General features: G+C 54.7%; 1 protein-coding gene across 1 annotated transcript in view; it reads right to left on the bottom strand.

The window, feature by feature from the left end:
* The window catches only part of PSD2 (pleckstrin and Sec7 domain containing 2), a 51,297-nt gene that overhangs the window by 33,185 nt on the left and 803 nt on the right, over positions 1-17,309 (bottom strand). The window contains exons 2-3 of the mRNA XM_010850344.1: positions 3,743-4,156; positions 16-438 (exon numbers count right to left, since the gene is read on the bottom strand). Coding sequence (XP_010848646.1) covers positions 16-438; positions 3,743-4,116 — 797 coding nt within the window. The 5' untranslated portion in view covers positions 4,117-4,156. The remainder of the gene's footprint in view (positions 1-15; positions 439-3,742; positions 4,157-17,309) is intronic.

The following is a 17,309-nucleotide window of genomic DNA, read 5'->3' as shown; positions in this document are numbered from 1 at the left end:
TCCTCCTCCTCCTCCTCCTCCTCATCGTCCTCCTCATCCCCACGTGGGCCCAGAGGTCCGTCTTCATGGAAGCCGTTGGGCACCGCCGTGAGAGACAGGCGGCTCAGGACATTTTCGGAGCGGCTGCCGGAGATGGAGCGCCGCAGGGGGCTGCCGAGCACCCCACCACCACCGGCTGCTCCCATGTCCCCCTCAGACCCCATGTCCCCAGTGCCCAAGCCCGCACCCAGCTCAGGGCTGTCCCGGGCCCGCTGCTGGATGAGGGGCGTGAGAGGGGCCTCGAAGCTGACACAGCTGTCGCTCTCGTCCGTGAGGCTCAGCACGTCCAGGGAGTCCAGGCTGCTGTACTGGGTGCCCCGCAGCAGCTCCGACTCCACAATCTTCTCAAACGTGGCGCTGAAGCCGTCTCGCACATCTGGCTCTCCAGGGCCACCCGGCCTGTGGGATGCGCGGACCAGTCACCGTCCTGCCAGATGGCCCCTTACAGGTGCTAGGATGGCACCAGTCCATGTCTGGGAGCTCCCTGGGTGTGGGGACCTGGCAGGGATCGTGTCCTGTTTATTCTCTCAGCCAACCCTTACTGAGCACAGGTGCCAGATGCCAGGCTGGGTACTGGGGTACAGTTTGAAAGGACAGGCATGGTCCTGCCCCCCGCAGTGCCCACCAGGCTTGGCCCCCAGTCGGTATCATTCATCTAAATGAATGAGCGTGACTCTCGCTCCTGCCTGGCCCAGGAGAGGGGGAGGAGGCTCCTCTTTCCAGGCTCCCCATCATAGCTAGTGTCTCACTGGGTCACAGTTTTGCTGTCCCCACAAACTGGGTGGTTCTTAGCTTGGCTGCCCAGGCCTTGCCTTAATGTCACCTCTTTGGAGAGACTGAGGGAGGCAGGCCCAGACCACCCACCACAGTGGCCCCTCATTAGTGTCTATCCTCAGGGTGCCCCTTTATCTCCTCCTAGCCCCTCCCAGCCTGTCGCCTTCTGTTTATTCCCCTATTTACACCTGTTTCCCCCGCCACACACAAGGCCAGGGAGCACCCAGCACACAGGAGATCCTCTAAGTCTTGCCGAATGGTGTGCTGGGTGAATGAGCAGATGCCTGTCAGCCTGGAGGCCCACTCTGCTGCCTAAGCCCTGCCTTGTGCTGCCCCCCAGAGAGGCCCTGGCACCAGTGGTTTCCTCTGCCCAGAGTGCACTTCCCTCAAGCTGGAGCCTCCCTTCCACATCCCTTTCTCACTCTGACTGCCCTACTTATAACTGGGACCTACTCTCTTCCCCAATCCCTCTTTCTTACTTCAGTTTTTCCAAGGTACTTGCCCCCTTCCAACATACTATGTAATTATCTATTATTTTTATGATTTATTATCTGTCTCCTCACTAGACCATAAGCTCCATGAGAGTAGGAGTTTTTGTATATTCTGTTCACTGATGTATCCCCAGAACCTAAAACAGAGCAACACACACAGATGAAGCGAGGCCTCTTACCCACTGGGGAGACGCACAAGTGAGCAGGGAAGTCAGGCGAGGAAGGGGACTAAAAGAGATCAAAATAGAGACAAGGAGAGAGAGAGAAAAAAGAAGAGAAATAAGAGAGACAAGAATGAGGCAGAAAAGAAATACAGAGAGCACAGAAAACAGAGACAGAATAAGGGAGGCAGAGAGTAACAGATAAAGAGAGACAGAGAGAGAGAAACAGAAACAGCAAAAGAAAGAAGCAGGCTGAGCCCGGCCCATTTCAGATAAATTAGGGCCCACCATTTGCAAAGAAGCACACCCTGGTGCCCTGGAGGATGTCCTGCTTATCCCCCAACCCCTGGAGTCTCACAGAGACTGAGTCGGATTTGGAGAATGAGGCAGTGCTCCACTCCCTCAAGGCACTCCTTGGACACCGCACCACCCCCACCACCATGCCTGAGATTTGATTCCTGCATGCTTCCTAGAGAAATACTGACCTGAGAGTGAAAAGCTGAGACCACAGCCATCACCCACTCCAGTCCCACAGGAGTTGAGAGGGCGGTCTCATTTAGAAAAGGAAGTAGGGGAAAGTGTCACACTGGGTCACAAGTAGGCTGCCCAGCAGGGGGCTGGGGTGGAAGCTGCCTCTACTGACCTCTGGGAGGACAGGAGGGAAGAGAAGGGCCACTGCCCTGGCCGCCAGAGAAGACACCCCAAATCTGCCCAGCAGCTCTCTCTGCCAAGCCCGTACGGGGTCCTAGAACAATAAGACAGAGTCCTGCCCTTGGGGGCTCATCCCATGTCAGAACCATGAATGGTTCTCCCACATATCCCACCCTTTCATGCCCTTTCACACTTGTAGGGCAGTTTTGATAGGGGCTTGAAGACCATTAGCCCAGTCTGCAGACTCCCACTGCCCAACCTTCAGCCAGCCTCCAAAACTATACCACCTAAACACTAACAGCAGCTCCAAGAAGCCGCAGCCCCCTGCCTGCACCTCACGAGGCCCCACACCACACTAGGTCCTGCCCAGGTGGAAACCCTCATATGGCACACCCAGTACATGCAGGCATCTGACTCTGTCTTGGAGACCTAGACACACTCCAGCTAGGAGTGTGTGACTCCAGCTAGGATGCATGTGACACATGCATCCACGTGCACACCCAAATGTGCCCCTAATGCACAGGCCAGGAACACCGACAGGCTCACACACTGTCATGCATGCATCAGTACACAGTACACATGGGGTGCATGCGTGCGTGCATGCCTGCTCAGTCATTCAGTCATGTCTGACTCTTTGCAACCCTATGGACCATAGCCTGCCAGGCTCCTCTGTCTATGGAATTCTCAAGGCAAGAATACTGGAGTGGGTTGCCATCTTCTACTCCAAGGGATCTTCCCCACCCAGCGATCGAACCTGTGTCTCTTATGTCTCCTGCACTGGCAAGCTGGTTCTTTACCACTAGTGCCACCAGGGAAGCCCCTGCAGCAGGGCACACTAAACCTTCTATATGCTTTCTTTTCTCAGCTCACCTTGGGGGCTTCTAAACATTCCCCTGAACCATCCCTACCCTCCTTGTCCAACTGGGACCTCTAAGATGCCAAGCCTCTCCACCTGCAGCTGGAGATAATAGAAATGGGGCTGTAACTCCAGGAAGTAGGACTTACTCCAATAAGTAGGAGTTCCTTGTCGAATTCCCAGATGGCACTCAAGGAGGAATAGCTGACAGAGATTAATCTACAAAACCTACTCTCTTTAGGTCAGTTCTCATCTCCAGGAAGCAGAAGGATGGGCCAGATGACCTCCCACATCAAGGCATTTTGGAACTCTGATGCCCAGCCTGGGATGGAGGGAGTGTGGCCCTCAAGCTCTACATAGAAACAGCCCATGGTGGAAGGGGAGGTGAGGAAGGGATGGGCTGGGAGTTTGGGATGACAGATGCAAATCATTATATATAGAATGGACAAACAACAATATCCTACTGTATAGCACAGAGAACTATAGTCAATATCTGTAATAAGCAATAATGGAAAAGAAAAAGAAAAGAAATAAGTTTTAAAACTTTTAAAAAGAAACAGCCGCTGGTGATTAGGGGCACTGAGAGTGGGGACACAACAGGCATGTTGGCCTTTGAAATCTCTCTTATAGCTCTGTCCTCCCAAAACAGGGACATCAAATTCCCATTTCAAGTATGAGGAAAAGAAGAACCAGAAAGGCTAAGTGGCAAGGCCCAGGCCATGCAGCACTGGAGCAAATGTGGTGACCCCCATTCCGAGACTCCCACTCACCCCAGTGGAGGATCCTCAGTGTCTGGACAGAGGCTCCTGGAGGCATCGTCCCCTTCAGCCAGCCCACCAGCCCTCCAGGGCCTGGGGTCTGTAGAATGTTCCAGAACGTTTGAGTCTGGCCCGAGGGCTAGGCCATTGGTGAGGGAGAGGCCAAGGCTGAGGCCATGGAGGGCCATGTCCAGGCCTTTTGTATGCCCCTCGGTGCCTGCCAGGGGGCCCCTCATTGCATGCCCTGGGCTGGTGTGGCTACTGTTTAGGTCCTCACTGGAGGCCATTCCATTCTGGACCCCAGGTTCCTCCTCAGGTTCCAGGCTGGGGTCCCAGGTGGCACCATCTTCCCCAGGCAGTGTGGACAGAAGCGTATCCTCATCCATGCTTCTCCCCCTGCTGGCCGCTCTAGGGACTCCTTTAGACCTGGCAGCAGATGGAGAGAGAACGGGGTGGGTCAGAAAGAACAGGTGCTGGGAGTTCAATGCCCAGTAGAACCAGCACCAGGCAGCCTGCCTGAGGACGAAGAGGTGGGCCCAGATGATCTTCCAAGGACGTCTTAGCTAGGGTCTTGGAGGAGTCTGAGTCTCACTGCCTTGCTCAGGCCAGCCCCACTCACCTCTCTCCTGACCCCCAGCCACCACTGTGCCCTAGTCCTACCTTCCCTGACCTCTTATGTATCTCTGCTGTGTCCTTCAGAAGTCACCAAAACCTTTAAGGAAGATCTGGGCTGGGCAGGACTAGGGAAAGGTCCAAGACTCCTCCAAGACCACTTCCTTTCCTGCTGGTGAGTGAAGGAACAAAACCCCAGGCCGACAGCAGGCAGCCACTTTGCCTCTTTCCATGTTCCCTCGTCCTGGCTCCAGGAGCCAGAGAAGTGTGCATGGAGAGCTCTGGATTAGGGTCTGCCTTTACAGGGAGAGTTAAGAGAGGAGGCAAGGATGTCAATCAGAACAGAGGCCACCCCAGAGAAGCCAAAGCGAGGCCCGGTGGAGGCTATCCTGAGGCGCAGGATGAGGTGCTGTCCAGGGTGCTGAGCGGGGGCGGCGCCACCCGGGAGACTCAACGGAGATCGGGGCTTCCTCCACCACGCAGCGCCCAACGCTCTGGCGGTGCGAGAGGGAACTGGAGAGGGGGCGGGGGAGCTGGGGTTCCCTTCGACACTTGGCCCCCAGAGCTCACCCAGCCTTGAAGAGGGGCTCGTGAGGAGGCTGCCATGGGGCACTCCAGGGGAGCCCAACTCACTGTGTGACCTCGTGAGGGTCCAGGTTGGGACTCCTCACTGCTCCCCCCAGGCCAACACCCCCTTCCCTCTGCCTGCTCCGGGTCTGTTTCTCCTCTGTAAAATGAGGAGACCCATTTTACCTGCCACCTCCACCCCATCCCTTTTTAAACACATCAGAACCAGCTCAGTTTCCCAGAGGCTTCCTGCCCAATCTCAGGTGGGAGGGCGGAGTGATGGGCTGTGAGCCTTAGCCCTCTCTGTCTGTGGCCATTTCTGCCCTACACCACCCCAGAGACCTCTGCCAGCAAGGACACAGACCAGTCCCTCCCAAGAACTCCCTTCCTCCTCTCTTCAGGCTTCAGCTTCCCCCAGCATCCCCACTCTCCTCTGGAGAAGAGGTGCTGGGGGTTCAGGAAAGGCTGAAGGAGGAAAATGACTGGTCAGCCTTCTGAGCTGCAGCAGAACAAGCTGTGGGTACAGCAACAGGGATTTAAGGGAGGCCCACACTTCCTACACTCACCTGGTCATCACCTGGAGGAACTTGTTAAATACAGGCCCTCCCCCAGGCCTCCTGAATCAGAGTCTCCGGAGAATGGGTCTAGTGACCTGTTACTCTTATCATACGGCAAGTTTGGGAGACACTGTGTTGGACTCCAGGAGAAACTTCCCACATAGAGATGAGCCCGGAGAGGAAGGTGAGTCTACTCTGGGGGCTCCTGAGCAATTGGAGGGAGGTCTGTCACCAGAGGACCACTTAAGGTTCACGTGCTCCTTGGTTTTCAAACATGGAGCAGAAGAGAGCAGGACTGATGGGGGATCTGGGGCCTCAGCACCCCCACCCCTGAGTGTTGCCTCCTAGAGTTCTGAAGACTGTGTGAGCAGAAGATTTTTACTCTAAAAAAAAGAAAACTTCCACAGACTTTAAAAAAAAGTGCCGAGCCAGGCTCCAGACTATCTGGGCCCTGATCCTAGGATGCTGGGGACCCCAAGGGGCTTGGCACTGAGTGAGGGATTCTTTCTGGTCTGCCCTAAATCCCTTGCTGCAGTTGCTATTTCAGTCCATTCCCTCAGGTTGTGTGCTCAGAGGAGGGAGAACAGGAGGTCATCGCCTCAGCTGAGACTCCTTGCAGGGAGGGAAGCATTTAGAAAGGAAAGAGGAGGGACGAGGAGGTCTATGGGCCTGCTGCCTGAGTTCTGGTCCTCTGGTCTGCTTTCTAGCCCACAGGCATGGGGGAGCACTGGATCTGGGGCACAGAGCATCAACTCAGTTCCACCAGGATCCCTCAGGCTCCCATAGCCACACAGGGAGGCTGAGCCCAGCAGGGCACAGTGCCTCCCCTTTGGCCAGGACTCTGCCTGAGCTCCCAGGGAAGCCTGACATTTGAGAGCATAAGTGGCTTCCCCTGGTGCTCAGTCTACACCAGCCCCAAAGCCAGGGTTGTGAACAAATCAAGGACCTCTTGGGAGGCCCCAGGTCATCCCCAATGCCCAGCAGCTGCCTCAGGCTGGCTCCAGCCCTACCTGCCCTGCCACGTCCTCCTGCAGCTGACAGCTTGATGGAGGTTCTGCCAACACCGGGCACGGGGCCGTGTCCTCAGCTTCTGGGGTGGACAGACAAGGGGCACATTGAGCTCCACTTTGGGCAGGGGCCCAGAGTCCCTGCCTGGGCTAAAGGCCAACTGAGCCCAGAAAAAGCTGAGCCAGGACCCCTCCCTCTCTTGCTAGACCCAAGGAGGGGTGCATACAGGGGGATCTTCCAAGCAGAATGTTAAATGATGCCCCAAATCCTTGCTCTGAATCACCATGTGCCCTGGGACTCATCACTGTCCCGTCTGACCTTTATGATCTTTATGAACCCATCTGCAAGACGGGGGGCATCACCTCCACTCTCCTTCCCCAGGGCTGGTGGCAGAACTTAAGGTCATGAGTGCTGAGAGGGTTGAGATCCAAGGAAGAACAAACACACTACAGAGGTCAAGGAGAGAGGCAGCTACAGCCCACTCTCTCTACTAACGCATTTGACATATGGGGAGACTGAGGCACAGAACCAGGAAAAGGTTTGCCTGAGGTCACAGGGTGAGTAGCTGCCTCGAGACTCAAGAGCAGGCTCTCTCTGCACCGGGATGGGCTGGGAGTACAGGATGAGCCCCCATTTCCCAGACCCTCCCATGGGATCATGGGCTCAAATCCTCCACCAGAAGCATCTACCCAAAGCAGTGGCCCTGCCCACTTCCAGCCCTGCCAGCAAGAGCAGGGGACAGGGGGACAGCTGGGCCACAGGGCACCCATGCCAAGGAGATGCCTGCAAATGACAGGCTGGCAGTGGCTACATCTCCTGCCTCCTCCCTCAGCCAGAACCAGGCCCCACTCCAGGTGGTGGCTCCGTGGACTGCCCTTGGGATAACCTTGGGCTGAGCAGCCTCTTTTTCAGCACCAACCAAGATGGGACCCAGGATGGTTAACAGAACTGTGGTTGGGCCAGGTCTCAGGTGTTCCTATAACAACCTTAGCCCCCTTCCCACTTCTCCCATGGCAGCTGGAGTTGTGAAAACACAAATTACATCACACCCCCTCCCTCACTGGTAACCCCATCGGCTCCCATCGCCAATCTGGCCTCCTCAGCATGGCCTAAAAAGGCTCTGCCTGAGCTGGTTCACGGCCCTCGGCCCATCCCCCACCCCAGCAGCCACACTGGCCTTCTTTCTGCTCCCTGAGCTCATTCCCACCTCAGGGCCTTTGCACCAGCTGTACCCTTGGCCTAGAATGCTCCTTTCCTAGATCTTTAAATGACTGCCTCTTCTGTCACTCAGGGCCTAACTCCAATGCTGTCTCTTCAGAGAGGTCCTCCCTGATTACCCAGCACTCTTTCACATTTCTTCACAGAGCACTGTGTCTGCTAAGCACCACTTAGCAGACCTGAAACTCCATTTTCCATTTGTTTCCTTATTTTCTGCCCGTCTCCCTCACTAGCTGGTGAGTTCAGTGAGGGTGGGGACTAGGTCACGTTCACTGCTGTCTCCCCCAGAGCCTAGAACAGGGCCTGGGAAACAGTGGTCACTTTTTAAATATTTGGCAAATGAAAACCTAGAGATTACCACCATCCCCACTGTAGGCAGAGGCTGAGAGAGGTTGAGGACCATGCTCAGGGTCCCAAAGGTGGAAAGTGACAAGGCTGGTGTCGGCTTAGAATGACACGGGACTGTCAAAGGGATAACTTCATAAAGTGCCTTCCATGCCGGGACCCAAGCCAGGGAGTGTGGGAAGCTCAAGAAAAGGGCTGGAGGGCCCAACATGCTCTATAAGACAGAGGGCAGATGCGAAGGTGCAGGCGCCTGTGCACATGTCTGTGAGCAAGCATACAGTACGGCATTGGTGGGCACAAACACACATGCACACACACACTGAGACACAAAAACACACACGGAGGGAGGCAGCAGCCACTCAGAAGGTGGTCCCCCAGTGGGACGTGAGGTGGGATGAGGAGTCCTCAGGCCTGGGGCAAGGTCTAGGGCAGTTAGACCTACATCACTGGGCAGCTGGCGTTGAAACCATTCTGCTCTAGGAGAAGCCAGGGCAGGGAAGGGACAACCCAGTGCTTCAGGCTAGAGCAGGGGGTGGGGGAGACAGGCACCCACAGCGACCACAGCCACACTGGTGGCGTCAGGTAGCTGAGTGGATTTGGGAGGAGATGGGGGAGTACAGGCGCACTTAATAGAAACGGAAGAACATGAGGCAGAACTGGGGTAGGGGACCTGTGGTGCTGAGTACTACCCAGGACAATCCAAATCTAAGAGTGGGTGGGATGTCCAAGGCAGGGTATATACAGGGACCAGGAGCAGAGAAAATCATTCTGGAATGTCAGTGTAGAGGCAACAGTAAGATCACAGTGTCCCAGAGAGCAGGGCTGGGAGCCAGGCACTCAGGTGTTGCCCTTCAGGGTGCTAGGGGAGCTTGGGCAAAGGAAACCCTTTTCTGGCCTCATTTCCCTGTGTGCATCAGAGATTCCCAACCATTTCTAACCCTGAGACCTCCTTGAGCATCTGATGGAGCTCTGGATCTTGCTCCAGACAGACTCACACAGTGCACAACATTTGTGTGTGTGTGTTGAGAGTCTTATGGACCCCTACAGCCCATCCATAGAAACTGGGCATGAACCCCAACCTGGACAATCCCCAAGGACCTTCCACCTCTGACACCATCCACTCAGAGTTTCATGAAGGCTGCTTGCAAGAAAAGGAAAAAAAGCTGGAAAACTTTCATTCTCAGCTCTATTCTCTGCCTCCTGGGAACCCAAGCTGAACACCCCCAGTGGTTCCACTGCCCTTCCCCCAAATTTGTGCAACACTAACTGATTCCCCAGCTCACCCAGATTTCAGCACATAAGCTGGAATATTCACACATACACAAACACACAAGGATTGTTAAGTAAGGTAATCAGCGAAAAGGGCAGGTGTGTTGTAAGTGCTCAGAACAGACCTTGGCCAGCTGCACCCCATACCACTCACAGGGCCTGGGCCGGCCCAGCCCTGCGCACTCCAGGCCTCCAAGAGAACCTGCTGAGCCGCTGACAGCACAGGCACCAGGGAGGTGGGGCCCCTGGATCACACAGCTCACCATGCTGCCCCATAACTTCTGCCAGCTGATGAGTCTGGAGGCCTGGACCTTGCTGTCGCCCCAAAGCTATAAGCACACTTCTAGGCACAGGTCAGCTGGGCGTGTGCTTCCTCCATGATCTGCCTGCCCAGGGCAGGATAGGCGTCCAGGATAGGCATGTCTAGCCAGGAGCCTTGAGAACTGCCCTGCTTCTACTCCCCAAAGTGACCCTAATCCCTCTACTCACCTGGTCTTCTTAGCTTGGACCACCTTGTGCAGCAAGTGCCTCAGATGGAACAGTCCAGGAGGGTGGGTCAGCGCCCTAACCCTGCAGTCAGACAGACCTAGCTTCAAATCCCACAAGCTGTGTGACCTCGGGACAGTTGCCCACCTCTCTGGGCCTCAGACCCCTCCTCAGCAACATGGGTGGTGGGGTGCTAACAGCATCCATCTCTGAAGGTTGTAGGGAAAACAGAGGAGATGCTGTGGGTGCAAGGCTCAGCTCAGAGTCGGGCACAAGTGCCCAGTGACGGGCAGCAGCTACTGCTCTTGCAGAACCATCTCTCAGGTCTGCAGGGAAGCAAGCTGGCTGCCAATGCTGGGGGCGGAATGCACAGGAGAGCAGTCCAGGACACCCAGGGGTCCCAGCAGACATCCGCCCCGGGCAGCCTATCAGAGCAGGTACTGAGGCAGCGGCATCAGAGACTCAGCCGGAGGGTGAAAGCAGGGGAATGGCTCCTGTGGGGATCAGAAGGGTGGGACAGAGAGGGTGCCCCTCCCTTTCCTGAGGCAGGTGAAGACCCACCTGCCTGGTCCCCAGGCCAAGCTCCCTCCAATCTTTCCATCTCAAGGCACAAAAGCCACATGGGGTACTGGGCAAGGGCCAGAGGCCTGAACCTCCCTTAAAAGGTGCCCATCCCCTACGGGTAATGTCAATCTGGGATTAACCAGGAGCCCAGCACCACCTGGCTTTCCGCCTCTCAGCCTGGCCCCTGGGGAACCAGCTTTGCCTTTGGTCGTGGGGGTCTAAAAGGCCTCCTTTCCCATGGTCAGCAAGCAGAGGTTCCTAGGGCTGGTGTGCATTTGCATCTTATTTGCATGTGCCCCAAAGCCTGCTGGGACTTTAGGAGCCCCTGGGCCTAGCTCTGCAAAGGTCATTCTTTGACATCCCCCAGCTTACTTCACTCTGTACCCTCCAGCCACTTGGCACCTTCATTTGTTTAGTATTTGCATACATCTGCATGCTGGCTGGAGAGCCCTCAACACTGATGAACTTCACAGCGCCTGCTGTCAAACCCTGAATCAGGTTTATAGGTGGTGACTCCGCCCTCAGCCAACTTTCCCTGCAGGGCGAGCCCTCAGTTATGAGGAGCAACAGAGGACAAGGTTGCTCTGGTTAAGTTGGCTGCTGCCTGTCTTCCTGGAACTTCAGTTGGCACCTGGGACTCACTCTGCTTCTTGAGTCACATTTGAGCCATGAGCCTACAGACTGAGAGTTGCCCCAAAAGCTACAGTGAACTGACCAAGGGCAAGTCCTCCCAACAAGTCCTGCCTTGGCTAAAAAGCCTGGGTCGGGGCAGACTCCAGGGGCTCAAACCCTGAGCAGCTTCCCCTCAGTCTGATAACAGCCAGAAGAGATAACCAAGAAATGTCAAACTCCCTTCTCCCTGCCCAATTTGCACTTACCCCACACCCTCCAGAACAACACCTCGTGTTGTTCTCTGTCTACCCTGCCTCTTCTCTGCCTTCTGTCCTGAGACCTTCCTCCTCACCCTCTCCCAACCTCCTGATTATGTCACGCTACTTAACCCCTCCCTTGTGGAGTCCCCTCTTCCCCTCCCCCTGCTCTTCCCCTGCCCTCTCCTGTCTCTGCTTCAGGCTTCAGCACAGGGTCTGTGCTGGGCCATTGCACAATTGCCTTCTTGTCCTCATCTCTAAAACTGACCCTCCTATTCAGCCATAGCCCACTGATGGGAGACCTAGAGGCTGGTATAAGCCTCACCTCTTGATGGACAGTCCACAGGGTAGGAAAGAAAAAGAGAAGTCAGGAATGACACCAGAGTTTAGAGCCTGAGCACCTGGAAGGATGGAGGCACCCTTCCTGAGATGGAGAAGACTGGATGGAGCAAGTTTGGGAAGGAAGATCAGGAAGAAAGGAGCTCAGTTTTGGACAAGTTGAGTTTGAGGTGTCCAGCAGACATGGCGGCCAAGATGCTGAGTGAGGTATTGGAGCTCAGGACAGAAATCAAGATTTGGGATACAAATTTGGGAGCTGAGAGCACATAGGTAGTGTGTAAAGCCACAGGACTGGTTGATGCCAACTCAAGAGTGAATGCAAATGAGGAAGAGCAGCCACTCAAGGGCTGAGTCCCTGGCACGCCAATGTTATAAGGTGGTAGTGGGAGAGAAGGAGACTGAGGAGGAGCAGCCGTGAGGTCAGCGGGAAACAGGACAATGGACGTCCTGGAGGTCAAGGAATGCATTTCAGGGAAGAGGGAGAGACTGAAGTTGTCAGATGATACAGATGAGGACTGAGGCCATTGCATACAGCAACACGGAGGTCACTGGTCACCCCAAGAAGAGCAGTCAATGGACAACCTTTCTGGGGCATTTTGCTGTAAAGGGGAGCACAGAGATGCAGGGATAGCTGGCTGAAGAAAATGGGAGTCATCTTTTAAGACAGGAGAAACAATAACAAGATATCTGCTGATGGAATGATCCAGTCTAGGAGGACCTGTAAAGCAGGAGGGGACATTTGCTGGAGCAGTGTAGGCCCCCCACATTATAGGCCCCCCTCTATTCCACAAGGGGATGGGATCTCTTGCACAATAGAGGGTGTCCTAAACCAGGAGCAGGGATCCTACACCCACAGGGATGGGGAAAGGCAGACCCATGGTGCAGAGGCCCATGGATGGATGAACACAGCACTGGCAGTCCGAAGACTGCTTTTGCATTCTCAAAGAAGTAGGAGGCAAAGTCCTATGCTTTGAGAGTGGACTGCAGGAGAGAAGCTAGGGCTGAAGGCAGAACAGAAAGAGTGAAATAGCTACAGTAGGGAGTGAGGGGGTGGGCCTGGACCCATGTGGGACTGCACGGCAGTGCTAAAGACCCACTTGAAGTTCATGGATTTGAACTACAAGTGAGACCAGTTGGGCAGTGGATTTTCTTAGCCCCGTTCAGCAGCGCAGAGGGCGGAGGGCAGACCAGGCACTGGATTTAACCAGGGTGGGGACTCTGCCAACAAGTATGAAGAAGCAAAATGAAGTAAGGGACTTGGGGGGCCTGCAAGGCAGTGTTCATCCTGACTTTCATAGTGGCAGCTGCCTCTGAGCCGGCCCCGTCTCCCCTCAAAGGCCCGCCCCTGCTGGTGCCTGAGAGCCCCACTGTCCGCCCCCTGCTGCAGGCTGTGTGAGGCCTTCCCTCCGCCCTCATCCCAAGCAAGCTCCTAAGAGGGGGTCACAGGTGGCCACCAAGACCTGGGGAGCTCTCCACACACTGTTCCTTTGACCTGGAAAATACCCTAGACCCCACACACTGAAAACAGCATTCTCCACAGCCTCCCCCAGCCATCCTGTGACTGCTCCCCGACCAACACCAGTGCTCATCACTCTGCCTCTTAATCTCCCCTTACTCCATCCCTTTTCCACCCCGTCCCCATTTCAGCAGGGCCATCACATGAATCCCTAGCCCACCCCACAGCCCCCCATGCACGCTGCAGCCTCAAATCAGTGCCTCAACATCTTGTGTTGGACCACGGCAGGGCCTCCTGCCCATCTTTATCACCATGCCAGCCCTGCCATCCACACCACCCTCTGCAAAGTGCCTCTCCAAGCACTCACATCTGCCTCCTTGTTCCACTCTTTAAAACCCTTCAGTAGCTCGTGGTGCCCTGGGGAAAGGGCCAGCTGTCAGCCCACATTCTAGGCCAGCGCTGGTCCAGGCCCCACCCCCTTTCTTCCTGTCTTGCCCCTCAGGCTCTCTGCTGTCCCCCCAGCCTGTGCCCCTTGCTGCTTTTTCGGGGCGTCTTCCCCACTCTGGCAACACCTGCCCTGAGTTGCAGCTCATCCCATCCACACCCCTGAGGCTGTGAACTCCTTGAAGGCCCCATCAGCATCTGCCTAAGCACCCTTCTCCAGCGTATGGTCTGAATGCAGACAACCAGGTGGATGAAGCTTCTGGAGCTAAGGAAGAGGGAGCAACGGGATTGAAACAAAGGGACTCCTTAGCTGAGTGACCTAACTTAGCACCACTATTACAGTGCAGCTAATGACAAGTGCCTCCTGATGAGAGGCAATGAGAAGGACACGACATCACCTATGGGATATTCTTACCCCAAAATGCTTAACCTGAATCTACTCATGAGGAAGCAGTAAGACAGATCCAGAATGTGGGGCATTCTACATGAACACTGACCAGGGCTCTTTAAAACTGACATTGTCATAAGAGACTTCAAAAGAAAAAAAAAGCAGACAATTGTTCTAGGTTAAGAGAGACTAAAGAGACATAACTAAATGCAATGTGCCATTCTTTATAAAAAAATTTTTTTTAACCTATAAAGGACATTACAGGGACAACTACAGAGATTTGAATATGGAATTATATGAGTTTAGATTGCATCATTAAAATTTCTTGGATATGATTAACACTATAGTCATTATGTATTGGGCTTCCCTGGTGGCTCAGAGGTAAAGAATCCGCCTGCCAATGCAGGAGACATAGCTTCAGTCTCTGGGTCGCAAAGATCCCCTGGAGAAGGAAATGGCAACCCACTCCAGTATGCTTGCCTGGGAAATCCCATGGACAGAGGATCGTGGGGGACTACAGTCAACGGGGCTGCACAAGAGTTGGACACCACTTAGCAACTAAACAACAATATTATGTATTGTAGAAAAATGTTCTCCTTTCAGGAAATTTATACTGAGTACTTCAAGCTGAAGTGCTACGATATCTGCAACTTACTTTCAGAAGTTTCAGAGAGAGAGAAACAAATGTGGGCAAAATGTCAATAACTGACAAATGGAGGTCTCTAGGCAAAAGGTATGTATACATGGGTGTATATATATATATTCATACAGTGAGTGTCCACTGTATGATTAGGTGTGACAAGACAAAAAGTTAGGGGGAGGAAGGGAGTGGAGGGGGACACTCTAAAGAAGGGAGCTCAGGGCTGGGTGAGGAGGCACAGGGGTCACAGGCAAGGGCAGTTCTCACGCAGCAGCCCGCACACTGGGCGTGGGCCCGGCCCGGACACTGGAGTCACCCAGGCCAAGCAGACACAGTCCTGGAGCGACTCACCCCCTAAACGAGGTCAAGCTAACATATGGGCACATCAGCTTAGAAGGACAGGCCCTGTGGGAAACAACCAGGGCCCAGGGAGACCAGCAGGGCAGCCCTCAGCTGGGGCAAGGCTATCCGGAGCAGGGGCCCTAACCCACCTCTGCCTGAGCCATAGGAAGGAGCTGGGTCTGGCCAAGGCCCACCCCCCCACAAAAAACCCCAAGGGGCAACAGTCTGAGTATATCCTCCTGTGTGAGGAGCCAGGCTAAATATGGAGCCCAGACATAAGATGCCGCTCAAAACAGATTTTCCTGGAAAAGACCATCTGGCACAGAATGTCTACAGCATCGTCTGTCGCGAGAGGCAGTGTCGTTCTCCTGCAAGCCAACGTCGTCTGGGATGGGAATGCCTCGATCCTGGCTCTCTAGAAGACCCCAGCTGAGCGCCTCAGTTTTCTCCAAATTCATATCCTCGCTCCAGAAGAGAAGGTGTTCAGTCCCATCACCCTCCTAACTTGCATCTCCAAGGAAGAAGAGGAAGACTGGGGACAGAAGTCCCAGCTTCAAACAGTTCTGTGTGCCTTGTGCTCAGCCACTTTTGACTCTGTGCAACCCAACGGACTGTAGCCTGCCAGGCTCCTCTGTCCATGGGATTTTCCAGGTAAGAATACTGGAGTAGGGTACCACTTCCCCATCCAGGGATCGAACCAGGTCTCATGTGTCTCCTGCATTGCAGGCAGAATCCCTACCCACTGAGCCATCAGTTCCTCCCAAGTGCAGATCCTGATTCTGTCACTTACTAACTAGGTGACTTGGAACAAGCAAGTTTTCCTGAACTGACTCTTTGCAACCCCATGGACTATAGCTCACCAGGTGACTCTGTCCATGGAATTCTCTAGGCAAGAATATTGGAGTGGGTAGCTTTTCCCTTCTCCAGGGGATCTTCCCAACCCAGGGATCAAACCCAGGTCTCCTGAACTGCAGGCAGATTTTTACCATCTGAGCCATCTGGGAAGCCCTCCTGAGCCTAAGTATCCACTAAACAGAAACAATGGGCGTACTTCCCTGTGTAGAAGAGTATTGAGCACCGTGGCCATGCATGAGTATGGAAGCTGGGTGACATCATGTCCCCCCAGCCCTCTCAGTCCTTCCAAGAGCAGTAGCAAGTCCTTCTTTCCAGCTAATTGCTCCACCCCCCACTTCAGGAAACACTCAGGGTCAGATCAGCTGGGGAGCACATACCCGTAGCTGTCAGACCAGGACAAGCAGGAGGGAAGCCCCTCGGGCTGCTGCATGAGAACTGCCCTTTCCTGTGACCCCCTGTGCCTCCACACCCAGCCCTGAGCTCCCTTCTTTAGAGTGTCCCCCTCCACTCCCTTCCTCCCCTGTAACTTTTTGTCTTGTCACACCTAATCATACAGTGGACACTCACTGTATGAATATATACATATACACCCATATATACATACCTTTTGCCTAGAGACCTCCATTTGTCAGAAGCCCCTCAGGCTCCTGGCACTTCTGGGACTACAAGGCACAAGCCACCCAAGCACTGTGGCTTTAGTCCCTCCCTGCAAAGGCACCAGCAAGGGAGGCCTTCCAAGGGCTTTCCAGTCACCCTCCTCTCTTGAGCTGGGCCACCACCCACCCACTCATCCTACTGTGTGGAACCCTCTGGTTCAGCCATGACCTGGGGACCTGCCCTGTTTCCACCAGGACCAAACTCTGCAGTAGCCCCATTCAAAAGGCACTGTCTCTCACCATAGGCTGGGGATAGGGGGCTTTTGAGAGGGAAAGTGGGTGTGACGTGAGAGATGTGAGGTGAGTAAAGAGGGCTTCTGGCCCATTTTGCTGATTGAGAGATCACAGGTCATAGAATTTGCAGTGTCGTTGGGAGGCGGTATTTCTAACCTCTCAAGGAAGAGGTGGAAAATGACTATATCTGCCCAGGGCAACAGACTAGGCTTGGAGGTGATCCCAATGCCCCTTCCCCACTCTACTTCGAGCTGAGTATCCTCCATTAAGCAGCTCTTGTTTCTAAGGTCTGAAAGAAGGAGCTGGAGAACCCAGGAAAGTCCAAATGCCTCTCCCCGAGCCCAGGCTGCCCACTGACCCTGGCTGAGCCCTGAACCCTCTCCTTGCTCCTCATTCACCCGCTCATCGAGTTCAGCCTGGTTTATCCTGAGCTTGTCAAGAATTCTCAGACCCACTTCCATTGTGGCTGATGCCCCCAGTTCTCTCCCAGGGCCCCCCACTATGGCCCTAAGATGAAGGGATGGGCTGAGGCAGCAGCCCCCTGGACCGGTGCAGAGACAATGCCCCCAGTTCTGACTCAGGGAGCCCCCAGGTCCTCCAGGGACAGCAAGAGTTAGAATACATCCTTCTGGGTGTGGGGGGTTGCATCAGGCAGAGGGTCCCCACATCTGGACTCCCTGCCCCACCCCAGCCCCACCAGCGACTCCGAGGACCCCTCCTTCCCTGCAGC

Source organism: Bison bison, unplaced genomic scaffold (assembly GCF_000754665.1).
Source record: "Bison bison bison isolate TAMUID 2011002044 unplaced genomic scaffold, Bison_UMD1.0 scf7180017864291, whole genome shotgun sequence".
NCBI classification, from domain to species: Eukaryota; Metazoa; Chordata; class Mammalia; order Artiodactyla; family Bovidae; genus Bison; species Bison bison.
This window is presented reverse-complemented; position numbering and strand designations above follow the sequence as displayed.